Source organism: Bufo bufo, chromosome 4, assembly GCF_905171765.1.
Source record: "Bufo bufo chromosome 4, aBufBuf1.1, whole genome shotgun sequence".
NCBI lineage: Eukaryota > Metazoa > Chordata > Amphibia > Anura > Bufonidae > Bufo > Bufo bufo.
In genome coordinates, this window is record NC_053392.1 from 41,299,235 (window position 1) to 41,317,129 (window position 17,895).

The window sequence follows — 17,895 nt, forward strand, 5'->3', positions numbered from 1 at the left end:
CAAGAGAAGGCATTCCAGGGGATAGGTGCAGCATGGGAGAAGTCTTGGTGACTGGACAGAGACTTTGTGATAAGAAAGGACAGGCATACATATTATAGATCACAGGTGGTAAGCAAAGAAGAGTTGTTGGAAGATATTAGCATTATGGGCAGTTTGAGTTTTGGTTTGGCTTGTCAAAGAGAAGAGGTAACCCACCATTGCCCCAAAGATTGGGATATTAATATTCCCTCGTTGACAGTTACGTCCTGCTATATAAGAAATTGAGTTTACATACCAGGATCTGTCTGAAATGTTGGCGTTCCGGGTAAAACTCCGCGGCCCTGTTCCGGTGTCAGTCCTGACCAGGGACTGGTGTCAGTATGTGCAGGGAATCGATTTAGTTCCGGGTTTAAGGACTCACAGAATTCAAAGGGAAACTGGGTTAGGTTGACGCCATTGAAATCTAAGGAGTAAGGAACATGCATGTGTGCGGTTAGAGTCATGCCAGGTACATGCAATATCCATGCATCCATCCTACTATGCAACTTCTGTTGAATGCAAGCAATAAGCCTAGAACAGAAATGTTGCCCCCATACCCTCATCCTATAGTAGTCCGTGTTGCCCACCCCCTTCCTAAAAATCTTTAATTTAAGGAAACTTGGTCAATGTCTCCACCTCCCAAAATATATCTACCAGATGTTCATGTTCCCTTTCTTGAATGTCCAATATCTTGACCATTTATGGAATCAAAACCACTCATTAAGCCCAGGAAGTTGATATTTGGCCAACGAGTGGCTTACGACACTGATTGGATCATTGGGATCAAAAAGGTTTGGTGAACCCCAGACCCCGTATATTGGTGTGGATGCCAGTTAGGTTGTTCATGGATGTACAGTATTTACACACATATAGGTGATATGTAATGTTCTGTGCTCAGGAAACCAAGGCAGGTCTAGAATGTGGATCTTGAAAATGGGGAATATAGGAAAGAGAGGAGTATGAATAAACTAATTAAACTAGTGACAGGGTGCATTGTTCTAGAGTCTCTCTGTGTCATTCTGACATTGATCTGGAACTCTGGAACTTTGGGGTTGTTGTTGTTCTGGGTCCTTATCTACAGTGTGGCATTATTAAAGAGGTCCTACTGTAAGTCTGTCATGTACTAGAATCATGTTACCAAACTGCCCTTGTTCTGGAAGCCAAAGGTCATTCTAGCATTGTTTGAGAAATGAAGAACAAGTATAAAATTGTTCAAGAACCTTGTTATCAATAAATCATCGTTCTGGAACTCATTTGCTATTGTGTCACTGTACCATTGGTTTATAATTCTTGTATCAGATTTTCATTGCTCTGGAATCCTATAGTTAGTGTGAGATTAGCCTGGGCTCCTGATCACAGTATGACATTGTTCTTGAACACTGGTGCCAGTATTTCTTTTTTTCTGGAATCTTAAGATTTAATGTGGCGCTATTCTGAAGGCAACACTGCATGGTTTTGGAATCTTGGTAATATTGTTCAAGAAGGCTGGTGTTGCTGGTTAGTCTAGAACCTTTATGTCAGTGTGTTATAGTACTAGAATCTTAGATAAAATAATATATTCCATAACTGGAGACACCTGCCATTCAAAACACACAATGTCCTAACTGAATGACTTCTTGCTGCAGGCTTGGTCTAGGCTTTGTGGTGCAGGCTTCCAAGTATGGCCTCTGCAATATAGACTATGCGGTATATCCTCTTGGTGTTGGCTCCATGGTGTACATTCTTTCATGCAGAATCATTGGTATAGGCTCATTGGCATAGACTTCTTGTTCTAGGCTCCTAGGAGCACCTGCTGCAGTTAAAGTTCCATAGTGTATTGGTCTACTTGGTATATAGTGTGGACTGCAAAACAGACTTGTAACATAGACTCCATAGCCTAGACCAGGTGCGCACAACCTGTTGCTGGGGTCCATATAGCCTGCAATGCTATGCTGTGTGGCCCCCAACCATCTAGACCAGGGATGGCCAACCTGCGGCTCTCGAGCTGTTGTAAAACTACAATTCCCACTATACCCTGCTGTAGGCTGATAGCTGTAGGCATGCTGGAAGTTGTATTTTTGTAACAGCTGGAGACCCTCAGGTTGGCCATCCCTGATCTAGACCATCTCAATGACATATAGTTTCCATGTCAGTAGTGGTACACAGTTCAGCAGCAGGGTTGGGCAAATACTCATGCAGCAGTCTGGGTCCCTGTATATCAGAAGAATGTGGTCTCCTGACCCATTTGGCACTCTAGAAAGTAGTATATGAGCTACAGAGGTGTCAGTCTATGCACGTGGCTCTTTCCATTGTAGTTTATCAGAGTTGTGAAATAGTAGGCCGCTACCACAACACCCATAATCTTCAATGGAGGGAGCCACATGCCTGTATATTCGCCTGCTATCCGATGTGCGAATGGGTAGAAGGGGACTCCAATTCTCCAGATAAGTATGTGTCCTGGAAGAGGAACTTTTATTATGGCATAAATGTGTCAGATGGAAATCCCCCATTAAGCTTTGTTGTTGCCCTTTGGAGTTGTTCAATATGACAATGTGGCCTTCGGACCAGTAAATGTTGTGCAACCCTAGCCTAGACTCTACGTAGCCTAGACTCTGTGGCATAGACTCTGTATTGTGAACTCTTTAGTATAAGATCCATAGTGTAGGTTCTTTAGTTTAGACTCCTTAGTATTAGCTCCTTGGTGTAGACTCCATGGTATAACCATCATGGTGTAGACTCCTTAATATTAGCTCCTTGGTGTAAATTCCTTAGTATTAACTCCTTGATGTAGACTTCATGGTATAACCTTCATCGTGTAGACTCTATGGTATAAGCTACTTGATTTAGGCTCCTTGGTATAAACTTCTTGGCGTTGACTCTTAGTATAAGCTTCATGGTGTAGGATCGTAGTGTGGACTCCTTAGTATAAGCTCCATGGTGTCGTTTCTGTAGTGTAAGCTCTTTACTATTAGCTCCTTGGTGTAGACTCCATGGTATAACCTTCACAGTGCAGATTCTGTGGGATAAGCTCCTTGGTATAAACTCCTTGATGTAGACTCTTAGTATAGGCTTCATGGTGTAGGTTTGTAGTGAAGACTCCTTAGTATTAGCACCTTGGTATAGATTCCATGGTACAACTTTCAGGATCTAGACTCTGTGGTATAAGCTCCTTGATGTAGGCTCCCTCTTGTAGACTCCTTAGGGTAGGCTCCATGGTGTAGGTTCTTTAGTGTAGACTCTTTAATATTAGCTGCTTGATGTGGACTCTATGATATAACCTTCATGGTGCAGACTATGTGGTATAAGAAACTTGATGTTGGCTCCTTGGTATAAACTCTTTGATGTAGACGCTTACTATAAGTTTCCTGGTATAGGTTTGTACTGTAGACTGTTTAGTATTAGCTCTTTGGTGTAGATTCCATGGTATAACCTTCTATGTGTTATAAGCCCCTATGTGTAAAGTCCTTGCTCTTATGTTACTTTATTGGCTTTTTGTTTTTTGCTTTTTTTCAACCATTGCAGTAGAGCACATAGCCTTGACTTACATGAATACCTGCTACAAGACAACTCTCAGTCTGGTCTTAGTACAAGAAGGTTCTTCTGTTTTGACACCTCAGCTCACTACACAGCTTGTTAAAGAGAACCTATAAGTGCCTCCAAGTTGCTGGCTGATGGAGGCCTCAATGAAGCATAGACCGAGCTGTCACCAATCACTCATACATAGTAGGTGTTGCTGTGATAGGGGCCATGAGATGCTGCCTCAGTTTCCTAGGGCTGAGTGACATGCTTCTATAGGACTATGTCAGTTGTCGTCCTTGAGAGTTGACAGCCCGGCACTGGGAGAGGTGAACAGGCTCAAGTCCAGACATCCTTCTGGCAATCCCTATGCGTCTTACAAAGTCCATAAAAACACAGGCAGAATATGACTTACAGTCTCTGCAGGTTTGAGTTTGGATGTGGCCCAAGACTGCTCCCCCCCCCCACCTCAGAACGTGAAAAAACTTGCCCAAAATTCTTTAAACATTCCTTGCTGCTTATTCTCACCCGTTAAGATCTTCATATCAACTCTATTAACCTATTGGTGGACCGAGAGGAGAATATTAGGTCTGAGAATGGTGACCTACAGACTACGTAAAGAGGCGTGATCAACTCCAAGTAGCTTATCAAGGTGGCCCTGATGGACAGAATGATTTTTAAGTTGTTATCTTTGCAGTTATGGTGGCAAAAAGACCTGTTCTTGCCTGTGGAAATTCCTATAGGTCTGTGTGTTCAGTTTTGTCACCCAGTAGACTCTCTAATTGATGGTGGGCTCGTAGGGTTGACATACTGTACAACTTTTGGACAATGTAGGCTTTCTTTGAAATAACTTTGTTTCTTTGAAACTTCTACATACTACTCATATTAATTAGTATTACATCCCTTTAGGGCTCATGCACACAAACGTATTTTCTTTCCGCGTCCGTTCCGTTTTTTTGCGGACCGTATGCAGAACTATTCATTTCAATGGGTCCGCAAAAAAAAACGGAAGTTACTCCGTGTGCATTCCGTTTCGGTATGTCCGTATTTCCGTTCTGCTAAAAAATAGAACATGTCTTATTATTGTCTGAATTACGGACAAGGATAGTACTGTTCTATTAGGGGCCAGCTGTTCCGTTCTGCAAAATACGGAATGCACACGTACGTCATCCGTATTTTTTGCAGATCTGTTTTTTGCGGACCGCAAAATACATACGGTTGTGTGCATGAACCCTTAAAGAATCAAAGTTCAATCAAATCCCTGCAATCTGTCTAAGGCCCCTTTCACACGGGCGAGTATTCCGCGCGGGTGCAATGCGTGAATTGAACGCATTGCACCCGCACTGAATCCTGACCCATTAATTTCTATGGGGCTGTGCGCACGAGCGGTGATTTTCACGCATCACTTGTGCGTTGCGTGAAAATCGCAGTATGCTCTATATTCTGCGTTTTTCACGCAACGCAGGCCCCATAGAAGTGAATAGGGCCGCGTGAAAATCGCAAGCATCCGCAAGCAAGTGCGGATGCGGTGCGATTTTCACGCATGGTTGCTAGGTGACGATCGGGCTGGGGACCCGATCTGTATTATTTTCCCTTATAACATGGTTATAAGGGAAAATAATAGCATTCTGAATACAGAATGCAAAGTAAAATAGTGATGGAGGGGTTAAAAAGAAAAAGAAATTAACTCACCAAGTCCACTTGATCGCGTAGTTGCGGATCTCTGTCTTCTTCTGTAATGTTGAGCTGCCGGCTAAGGACCTGTGGTGACGTCACATCACATGATCCAATCACATGGTCCCTCACCATGGTGATGAACCAGGTGATTGGACCATGTGATGAGCACAGTGACATCATCAAAGGTCCTATTCCTGTGCACAGCAAAGAAGAAGACAGAAGAGAAGCCGGACTGCGCGATCAAGTGGATTAAGGTGAGTTAAATGATATATATCTTTTTTTTTAACCCCTCCAGCCTTATTGTACTATGCATTCTGTTTTATAACCATGTTATAAATGAAAATAATACAATCTAGAACACCAAACCCAAACCCGAACTTCTGTGAAGAAGTTCGGGTTTGGGTACCAAACATGCTGATTTTTCTCACGCACGTGCAAAACGCATTACAATGTTTTGCACTCGCACGGAAAAATCGCGCATTTTCCCGCAACGCACCCGCATCTTATCCGGGCCAAAAACATGACGCCCGTGTGAAAGAGGCCTTAATGTTTTGTGAAGAATCTTTGTATTCCGGTGGCCTAGCAACCACCTAACTACCTGTTTGGTGACCACCATTCTAGTACATGGAACCACCAGACTTTATGTTTTCTCCTTACAGGTTTATGGACCATAGAGGCAGCCCATTTGGCTGTTTTGAAGAAAGACAGAAGGCCTGGTCATGGTTGGTCCCATCCCCTTTCCTGTTGAGAGCTGTGGAGGACTCACATCTGCTTAGGCTCTTCAATATTAGCAATCTTACGAGGGGAGAATCAACACAATGGTCATAGAAAGATGAGGGAGAGGGCAATCCATGTTACCCAGCGGCATAATGGGAGGTGGGATTCACTTTGGTCCTTGCTATGGGGCTCCTTTAGGTCTCATTAAAGGGTCTTTTTCACGGGCCAGTGCTGGGGAGCTATCGTTTCTGTATACATCTGTTTGGCCATCGACCCGTCTAAAGACCCCTTTAAACGGGCAACGACCAACTTGTTATATCACTAACCGACCCGTCTAAGGATCCCTTAGAACGGGCACAGATTGACTTGTTAAATCATCAACCGACCGATCTAAAGACCCCTTTAAACGGGCACTGATTGACTTGTTATATTGTCAACCAACCTGTCCAAAGACCCCTTTAAACAGGCACCAACAGTCTTGTTATATTGTCAACCGACCCACCTGAAGACCCCTTTAAATGGGCACCGATTGACTTGTTATACCGTATACTGACCCGTCTAAGGACCCGCAATAGCATATGTAACCTGTTGTGGCGCTGTTTCTGGAAGAAAGCAGCCATGTTTTTCTCACCCTGGAGAACCTCTATCATGGCATGATACCAGCACATGCCAAGTAGTTTTGTCATGGGACCCTGTAATCAGTTTGCCTCACAATTTTGCAGCGCAAACTCCCATCCGGGACGCATTGAGACTTTCTGTGTAAATATTGGCCGCCAGCACGGCTCTCATTTGCCTGCAGATTTGTATGGCTCTACTTCATCTCATCCTCCGCCAGCCGAGCTGTTTGTTTGCTCTACGGAGGAAAAATCAGGATACGACTGCAAGGAACAAATTATACCGTACAGTATATACAGTGTGCACGGGAAAGCGATCAGAGACCCTCAAAATTGCTCTTAATTAGGATTGCAGAATTTCTCTGACGCTGTATGGATTCTGCAAAACTGAGCAGCATGTGTTGGTCATTTAAAGAGGAATACCACCTCAAATGATCGTACCAACGTGGGTAAATATCATCAGTGGTGTCCATAAACTGAGACCACCCAACGACTCTCAGGTAATCAAAGTGACAGTACTTTCAGAGAGTGCTCACAATACAGTGCACTCTAATAATGTAACAATTCTTAAAGGGGAATTCCATCTTAATTTACCCTTCTGATAAGTTAAAGGGGTATTCCGGTTACTTTAAGTTATCCCCTATCCATTCATTTCTATGGGACTCCCGGAGATAGCAGAGTACAGCACTCTGCTATTTCCGGAACTCCCATAGGAATGAATGGAGTGGCTGCACGCATGCGCAACCGGCTGCTCCATTCGTTTCTGGGCAGGTGCAGGGGGTACGGGGCCCCTTTTCTCGTGATTGGTGGGGGTCCCAGTGGTAGGACCCCCAACTGGTCTAATAGTTATCCCCTATCCCGCAGAATCCGGAACACCCCTTTAAAGGGAATATAAGTGAAAATCCTGCGACTCTCCACATGACACCTGTAATGGTCCGGTACTTTCCAGCATTTTTCTTTGATATCCATAGCAATAACATTGGCAGTGCCACTGCTATGTGGTGCAAAATGGCCTACTGGGCTCTTTAGGTCAGCTTTCATCACACAGCGTACAATTTTCAAGACCCGTGCTTGCAGTCAGTGAATGAAAACTTTCTTGTTGAGATCCAAAAGCAAAAAACCCCATGCAGATGTAATATTTTATAACAGATGAGGGTCTATTACAACAATGGTATGCAGTCTAGACAGTTAAGGTTCTATTCACATCTTGTTTTTAAGCTATGTAGGAGGCGTACGGCCAGGAGTATTCCCAAAGAGGATTGTGTAGTCTTAGTGCAATTATAGCAAACTCTTAGCTATAAGAAGTACTAAGTCTGCATGGATTTTCAACTTTTGGAAGTAAACAAGAATGTTCCCATTCCATGACAGCAAGCAAAGATCTTGATAATGGTAAAGAAATGAAATGAAATACAAAAGGCCTTTTTTTAAAATCAAAACTGTACTTGTTATTCACAGCAACCAATCAGAGCTCAGCTTTCATTTCTTAAGCTGCTCTAGAAAAGTGAAAGCTGAGCTGTGATTGGTTGCTATGGGTACAAGGCTTATTTTTCTGTTTGACAGTTTCCTGCAATAGTCATGGGGCAATAAAACTGTCTTTGTTGCCCATAGCAACCAATCAGCGCTCAGCTTTCATTTCTTAATCTGCTCTGGAAAAGTGAAAGCTGCTCAGTGATTGGTTGCTATGGGTAACATGGCCTATTTTCCTATTAGGCAGTTTCCTATGAGAGTCATTGGGCAGTAAGACTGTCTTTGTTGCCCATAGCAACCAATTATAGTTCAGTTTTCATTTCTTAAACTGCTCTAGAAAAGTGAAAGCTGTGCTGTGGTTGGTTGCTATGGGCAACAAAGATAGTTTTACTATTACACAGTTAAATGGCCGCTCAGTCAATCAGACTTCTCCTAGTCATGGTCTTGTGGCTAGTGCGACCCCAGTGGCTGGACACCCTCCAATCTCACGGATAAGCGATCATTGTTGGAGGCCTGAGCACCCCCTTAAGTTTGTAGTTCCCTTAAAGGGGTACTTTGGGATAACACATATCGGAGAGATTTCTGTATATTTGGCCGACTTTACACGTATAAGATCGGCTATGGACGCCCGCTTCCCTCCATGCAGATGGAGGGGCTCTATAGCCATGATCTGCAGTCCTCCCGGTGAATTACGACCTTTCGTACAGCAGCCTTCAGCCCCCTGCACACAATCTATCAGCAGCCTCTTCCTCCCTCCGCTGCCATCAATCACCCTCATGTCCTCCAGTCTGGGCCAAAATGAGTATTAATGCCGATTCCTCTTAGCAGGTCACTCATACAAATCACCGCAGCAGCTCCATGAGATAAAACACCCCCGGGGTGACAGATTTATGGTGTCATCGCTCAGGGGGTGAATGTTACACAAACCATCCAGGCAAGGCCGCCATCGCTTCCACATAGGCCTAGAAAAACAATCCCAGCGAATATAAATCCTGGACTCGTCCTCTCCTGTCCAGTTCTTAAAAATATCTGTCTGACCGCTGGTCAGTTTCTGGGAAAGTTAGGTGAGGACCAATATGGCCGCTATAACAGCTCCTACAAGGGGGTTCTCGGCCAGTATTGCTATTCTTCGGCCAATAATGCAGTGGGACGGTGCAGACGTATAATTAGCAAAACTTGCCGTTCAGGGGCTTGGGAAAGCTGGTGACGTCCCCTGAGAGCGCTGCTGCGTGGCCATATTGTCACTCAGCTTTCCTAGGAACAAAAAGGCTGAACTGGAAGAAGGACGAGTCAAAGGCTTATATACTACGCCAGGATTTTCTAATTTTTGCTTCCGAAAATTGAATTCTCCCAAATCGGGATATTTTAGCCCCGTCCTCAGAACAGGCGCTTTGGGAGCAAATTTGCATAAACTCTGCCCCTTTATGGCCCAATTTATGGGACTGTCCTCCCAAAATCAGGACTCTTGACATTTATGGACATATTATTGGGTAACTACTGATTTTTACTTTAATACTCCACTCACATCCAAAGCTGCATTCGCAAGTCTGATGGTCGCTCTATATCTGTGGCTTATCGCTGTCAGATATGGGTAGATATGTTTCCCTATCATCTGTAGTGACAGGAACCCGGTGGACGTCTGAAACACAGCTTTGGATGTGAATGGAGGAGAAATCAATATAACTCTGTAAGGTAAGTTGGATTCAAAAATTTAATGGGAGAACTGGTGATCCTATAAAAATTTTTTTTAAAAAACATCCCCAGAGGGATACCTCAGATTGCTGTTGATGGATCCTTATTTAGTCAGGATTCGTCAAAACATCTAGGTGAAACTATGACTGGGTGAATTTTTACCAGATCGACCCTCTCTATTCTAGAGATCAGCAGCGCCCCGGGTCACGGACAGTAAGTGCTGCCATATTGGTGGGACGTTATATCACGTCTATGGACATTTCTGTAAAGAGTACACTTACTGTTCAGCGACGTGGGTGTCCGGGCCACAGTACCAGCTTGTAAAGATGTCGGTAGTATTTCGTTCTTCAGAGGTAACCCGGTTTCCGTTTGATCCGTTCCCCCATATCCAGGAAGCTGTCCCTCTTTTTCCAGTGTTGGAAGCAACTGGTCCAGCTGATCAAACTCCGCTGCAAACTGCCGAAAAAGATGTAAAAGTTACTCACCGGTTATGGATAATAGGGACAAAAAGGGGCAGATAAACTCGGCGGGCAAGGGCCTGGGATGGCAGCACAAAAAATTGGGCCTTTGTCTTACGAAGCCCAGTGGTAAAGGGTGGCCATTATATGTCATATACATGAAACTAGATTGATTTGGGAATAGGTTTCTGATGTGGGGCATTTGACGGGCTGTTAAGGTTGCAGGATGCACCATGGGTCTGCAGTCTGGAGCCATAACAAATGCATTTAGAGCCAATTTTATTGACAATTCCATATTCATTCATTGAAACTGAATGCATCAGTGTAAAGAGAAGTTTCAGATGGAAACTCTTCTGCCACCCTCCTGCCACTTTACTCTTCTAATTTCCCTTAAACAGAATCTAGAAGGATCACTGATAAACCTTCTGAAGTGTCTGCAGAAGAAGCTCCGGAGGAGAGAAGAGAGCGTTGCACAGTGCTCAAGTGAGCAAATAAAGAGAGATATTGAGCCTATTACGAGAACAGCACATCTTATGGAGGCAGAAGCAGAATGAGGGCATCCACAAATACGCTGAGTAGTAGTGTGTGGGAGAGGGGGCATTCTCTACAATAATGCATCCACCACCTGTAGAAATTCTGCTTCTTCACCTCATGCCCAGGATATACAAGCCGTACATATATAATTACGTACAGGAGATGCCCAGGTTATACCAGCATGCCCCATATGACTATATACAAGAAGATGTATAACTTATACCGGCTGTACATATATAATTATATACAGGAGATACCCAGGTTATACCAGCATGCTCCATATCACTATATACAAGAAGATGTATAACTTATACCAGCTGTACATATATAATTATATACAGGAGATACCCAGGTTATACCAGCATGGTCCATATCACTATATACAAGAAGATGTATAACTTATACCAGCTGTACATATATAATTATATACAGGAGATACCCAGGTTATACCAGCATGGTCCATATCACTATATACAAGAAGATGTGTAACTTATACCAGCTGTACATATATAATTATATACAGGAGATACCCAGGTTATACCAGCATGGTCCATATCACTATACACAAGAAGATGTATAACTTATACCAGCTGTACATATATAATTATATACAGGAGATACCCAGGTTATACCAGCATGGTCCATATCACTATATACAAGAAGATGTATAACTTATACCAGCTGTACATATATAATTATATACAGGAGATACCCAGGTTATACCAGCATGGTCCATATCACTGTATACAAGAAGATGTATAACTTATACCAGCTGTACATATATAATTATATACAGGAGATACCCAGGTTATACCAGCATGGTCCATATCACTATATACAAGAAGATGTATAACTTATACCAGCTGTACATATATAATTATATACAGGAGATGCCCGGGTTATACCAGCAGGCTCCATATCACTATATACAGGAAGATGTATAACTTATACCAGCTGTACATATATAATTATATACAGGCGATGCCCAGGTTATACCAGCATGGTCCATATCACTATATATAAGAAGATGTATAACTTATACCAGCTGTACATATATAATTATATACAGGAGATACCCAGGTTATACCAGCATGGTCCATATCACTATATACAAGAAGATGTATAACTTATACCAGCTGTACATATATAATTATATACAGGAGATACCCAGGTTATACCAGCATGGTCCATATCACTATATAGAAGAAGATGTATAACTTATACCAGCTGTACATATATAATTATATACAGGAGATGCCCAGGTTATACCAGCATGGTCCATATCACTATATACAAGAAGATGTATAACTTATACCAGCTGTACATAAATAATTATATACAGGAGATACCCAGGTCATACCAGCATGCTCCATATCACTATATACAAGAAGATGTATAACTTATACCAACTGTACATATATAATTATACACAGGAGATGCCCAGGTTATACCAGCATGCTCCATATCACTATATACAGGAAGATGTATAACTTATACCAGCTGTACATATATAATTATATACAGGCGATGCCCAGGTTATACCAGCATGGTCCATATCACTATATATAAGAAGATGTATAACTTATACCAGCTGTACATATATAATTATATACAGGAGATACCCAGGTTATACCAGCATGGTCCATATCACTATATACAAGAAGATGTATAACTTATACCAGCTGTACATATATAATTATATACAGGAGATACCCAGGTTATACCAGCATGGTCCATATCACTATATAGAAGAAGATGTATAACTTATACCAGCTGTACATATATAAATATATACAGGAGATGCCCAGGTTATACCAGCATGGTCCATATCACTATATACAAGAAGATGTATAACTTATACCAGCTGTACATATATAATTATATACAGGAGAAACCCAGGTTATACCAGCATGGTCCATATCACTATATACAGGAAGATGTATAACTTATATCAGCTGTACATATATAATTATATACAGGATATACCCAGGTTATACCAGCATGGTCCATATCACTATATACAAGAAGATGTATAACTTATACCAGCTGTACATATATAATTATATACAGGAGATACCCAGGTCATACCAGAATGCTCCATATCACTATATACAAGAAGATGTATAACTTATTCCAGCTGTACATATATAATTATATACAGGAGATGCCCAGGTTATACCAGCATGCTCCATATCACTATATACAAGAAGATGTATAACTTATACCAGCTGTACATATATAATTATATACAGGAGATACCCAGGTTATACCAGCATGCTCCATATCACTATATACAAGAAGATGTATAACTTATACCAGCTGTACATATATAATTATATACAGGAGATGCCCAGGTTATACCAGCATGCTCCATATCACTATATACAAGAAGATGTATAACTTATACCAGCTGTACATATATAATTATATACAGGAGATACCCAGGTTATACCAGCATGGTCCATATCACTATATACAAGAAGATGTATAATTTATACCAGCTGTACATATATAATTATATACAGGAGATGCCCAGGTTATACCAGCATGGTCCATATCACTGTATACAAGAAGATGTATAACTTATACCAGCTGTACATATATAATTATATACAGGAGATGCCCGGGTTATACCAGCATAAGGCATGTATGTAGGAGCTGGGTGGCTGGGGCGGTAATGAGGACATTCTGGGACACACAGGGAGGGTGGTATTGGCACACTGGCATATTAATTAGCAAGTGTTGTGCCGAGACACAATAGGGGTTGATGCAGTGAGGGAGTTGGGCAGGTTTCAGATCCCGTCTGGATGAATATACATGAGTCATTTACTTTACTCGACACGGTCGGATGCTCTGATAAGGGATGAACACCCCTTTAGTGAATCTCTTTTTCATGATTATTTTCACTTGAAAATCTGTCATTTATTGATATTTTTTCTGGTAACGAGGTCACATGTGGCTCGGGAATCACAGACGTGCTTGACGGAGACATTAAACATCCATAAGTGATTGCGGCCTAACGAGCGTGGCCCTGCTGCAGTCACGATAAAGGCTTTGTTACGCTCGGAGCCATCCCATTGCCATGGTGCTTGTTGCCTGGTTCCCGTCAGTAAAGTGTTCAGTTTCAAAAACATATTAGTCAAGCCTGGAAGCCGCACTACATCTCAATCATCCCCATCAATCACTTCAGGGATTTTTCATTCTCCCCGTTTCTGCACGAGGGCGAAAACACACGAAGGAAGTGGCGTTCCAAGATCGCGGATTAGGTGCTGTGTCCGGGGCATTATTCAGTGTATGGGGGGTTGTTTACCCCACAGAGCATTGTCTAGACCAGGGATGCTTAACCTGCGGTCATCCAGCTGTTGCACAACTACAATTCCCAGCATGCCCTTATAGCTGAAGGTTGTCCAGGCATACTGGGAGTTGTAGTTTTGCAGCTGGAGGGTCGCAGGTTGGGTATCCCTGGTCCAGACTAAACACAACTGTAGTCAACTCGTAATATAAGATCTGTACATATTTTCACCTGGGTATAAACAGGAATGTATTCACTCACTGACTGCAAGCAGAAATTTTGAAAATAGTGGGTCAGAGTGCAAACACAGTAGATCCAGTTACAGTGCCACCATAATAGAACCAGACACAATGACACAAAAAAAATCCAGACCCAGTGCTACTATAATAGAGCCAGACCCAGTGCCACTATAATAGAGCCAGACACAGTGCCACCATAATAGAGCCAGACCCAGTGCTACTATAATAGAGCCAGACCCAGTGCTACTATAATAGAGCCAGACACAATGACACAAAAAAATCCAGACCCAGTGCTACTATAATAAAGCCAAACAAAATGCTACTATAATAGAGCCAGACCCAGTGCTACTATAATAGAGCCAGACACAGATCTACTATAATAGAGCTAGACACAGTGCTACTATAATAGAGCAAGAAAATGTGCCACTATAATAGAGCCAGACCCAGTGCCACTATAATAGAGCCAGACCCAGTGCCACTATAATAGAGCCAGACACAGTGCTACTATAATAGAGCCAGACACAGTATTATTATATTATAACCAGACACTGTGACACCATAACAGAACCAGACAAAGATCTATTATAATAGAGCCAGACCCAGTGCCACCATAATAGAGCCAGACAAAGATCTACTATAATAGAGCCAGACACAGTGCTACTATAATAGAGCCAGACCCAGTGCTACTATAATAGAGCCAGACCCAGTGCTACTATAATAGAGCCAGACCCAGTGCCACTATAATAGAGCCAGACCCAGTGCCACCATAATAGAGCTAGACACAGTGCCACCATAATAGAGCCAGACAAAGATCTACTATAATAGAGCCAGACCCAGTGCTACTATAATAGAGCCAGACCCAGTGCTACTATAATAGAGCCAGACCCAGTGCCACTATAATAGAGCCAGACACAGTGCCACCATAATAGAGCCAGACCCAGTGCTACTATAATAGAACCAGACCCAGTGCTACTATAATAGAGCCAGACCCAGTGCTACTATAATAGAGCCAGACCCAGTGCTACTATAATAGAACCAGACAAAGATCTACTATAATAGAACCAGACCCAGTGCTACTATAATAGAGCCAGACACAGTGCTACTATAATAGAGCCAGACCCAGTGCCACTATAATAGAGCCAGACACAGTGCCACCATAATAGAGCCAGACCCAGTGCTACTATAATAGAGCCAGACCCAGTGCTACTATAATAGAGCCAGACCCAGTGCTACTATAATAGAGCCAGACACAGGGCTCCTATAATAGAGCCAGACACAGTGCCACCATAATAGAGCCAGACCCAGTGCCACTATAATAGAGCCAGACCCAGTGCCACTATAATAGAGCCAGACCCAGTGCCACTATAATAGAGCCAGACCCAGTGCCACCATAATAGAGCCAGACACAGTGCTACTATAATAGAGCCAGACCCAGTGCCACTATAATAGAACCAGACACAGTGCCACTATAATAGAACCAGACACAGTGCTACTATAATAGAGCCAGACCCAGTGCCACTATAATAGAACCAGACACAGTGCCACTATAATAGAGCCAGACACAGTGACACCATAATAGAGCCAGACCCAGTGCTACTATAATAGAGCCAGACACAGTGCTACTATAATAGAGCCAGACCCAGTGCTACTATAATAGAGCCAGACCCAGTGCTACTATAATAGAGCCAGACCCAGTGCTACTATAATAGAGCCAGACACAGTGACACCATAATAGAGCCAGACCCAGTGCTACTATAATAGAGCCAGACACAGTGCTACTATAATACAGCCAGACCCAGTGCTACTATAATAGAGCCAGACCCAGTGCTACTATAATAGAGCCAGACACAGTGCTACTATAATAGAGCCAGACACAGTGCTACTATAATAGAGCCAGACACAGTGCTACTATAATAGAGCCAGACAAAGATCTACTATAATAGAGCCAGACCCAGTGCTACTATAATAGAGCCAGACCCAGTGCTACTATAATAGAGCCAGACCCAGTGCTACTATAATAGAGCCAGACCCAGTGCCACTATAATAGAGCCAGACCCAGTGCTACTATAATAGAGCCAGACCCAGTGCCACTATAATAGAGCCAGACAAAGATCTACTATAATAGAGCCAGACCCAGTGCCACTATAATAGAACCAGACCCAGTGCCACTATAATAGAGCCAGACACAGTGCTACTATAATAGAGCCAGAAACAGTGCTACTATAATAGAGCCAGACACAGTGCTACTATAATAGAGCCAGACCCAGTGCTACTATAATAGAGCCAGACACAGTGCTACTATAATAGAGCCAGACACAGTGCTACTATAATAGAGCCAGACCCAGTGCTGCTATAATAGAGCCAGACCCAGTGCTACTATAATAGAGCCAGACCCAGTGCCACTATAATAGAGCCAGACACAGTGCCACCATAATAGAGCCAGACCCAGTGCTACTATAATAGAGCCAGACCCAGTGCTACTATAATAGAACCAGACACAGGGCTCCTATAATAGAACCAGACACAGTGCCACTATAATAGAGCCAGACACAGTGCTACTATAATAGAGCCAGACCCAGTGCTACTATAATAGAGCCAGACCCAGTGCTACTATAATACAGCCAGACCCAGTGCTACTATAATAGAACCAGACCCAGTGCTACTATAATAGAGCCAGACCCAGTGCTACTATAATAGAGCCAGACCCAGTGCTACTATAATAGAGCCAGACCCAGAGCTACTATAATAGAGCCAGACCCAGTGCTACTATAATAGAGCCAGACCCAGTGCTACTATAATAGAGCCAGACCCAGTGCTACTATAATAGAGCCAGACCCAGTGCTACTATAATAGAGCCAGACCCAGTGCTACTATAATAGAGCCAGACCCAGTGCTACTATAATAGAGCCAGACCCAGTGCTACTATAATAGAGCCAGACCCAGTGCTACTATAATAGAGCCAAAGATCTACTATAATAGAGCCAGACCCAGTGCCACTATAATAGAACCAGACCCAGTGCTACTATAATAGAGCCAGACCCAGTGACACCATAATAGAGCCAGACAAAGATCTACTATAATAGAGCCAGACCCAGTGCTACTATAATAGAGCCAGACCCAGTGCTACTATAATAGAGCCAGACCCAGTGCTACTATAATAGAGCCAGACCCAGTGCTACTATAATAGAGCCAGACCCAGTGCTACTATAATAGAGCCAGACCCAGTGCCACTATAATAGAACCAGACACAGTGCCATTATAATAGAGCCAGACAAAGATCTACTATAATAGAGCAAGACCCAGTGCTACTATAATAGAGCCAGACAAAGATCTACTATAATAGAGCCAGACCCAGTGCAGCTATAATAGAGCCAGACAAAGATCTACTATAATAGAGCCAGACCCAGTGCTACTATAATAGAGCCAGACAAAGATCTACTATAATAGAGCCAGACACAGTGCTACTATAATAGAGCCAGACCCAGTGCTACTATAATAGAGCCAGACCCAGTGCTACTATAATAGAGCCAGACCCAGTGCTACTATAATAGAGCCAGACCCAGTGCCATTATAATAGAGCCAGACAAAGATCTACTATAATAGAGCAAGACCCAGTGCTACTATAATAGAGCCAGACACAGTGCTACTATAATAGAGCCAGAAACAGTGCTACTATAATAGAGCCAGACACA

General features: G+C 42.8%; 1 protein-coding gene across 5 annotated transcripts in view; it reads right to left on the bottom strand.

Annotated features, from left to right (window-relative positions):
- The window catches only part of NCOA1 (nuclear receptor coactivator 1), a 345,294-nt gene that overhangs the window by 16,932 nt on the left and 310,467 nt on the right, over positions 1-17,895 (bottom strand). For 4 of the 5 annotated variants that reach the window (XM_040427133.1, XM_040427135.1, XM_040427132.1 and 1 more), the window contains 2 exons: positions 9,962-10,136; positions 275-442 (listed from right to left, as the gene is read on the bottom strand). In XM_040427133.1, the coding sequence (XP_040283067.1) occupies positions 275-442; positions 9,962-10,136 (343 nt within the window). The remainder of the gene's footprint in view (positions 1-274; positions 443-9,961; positions 10,137-17,895) is intronic. The other variant, XM_040427136.1, reaches the window with a different exon arrangement.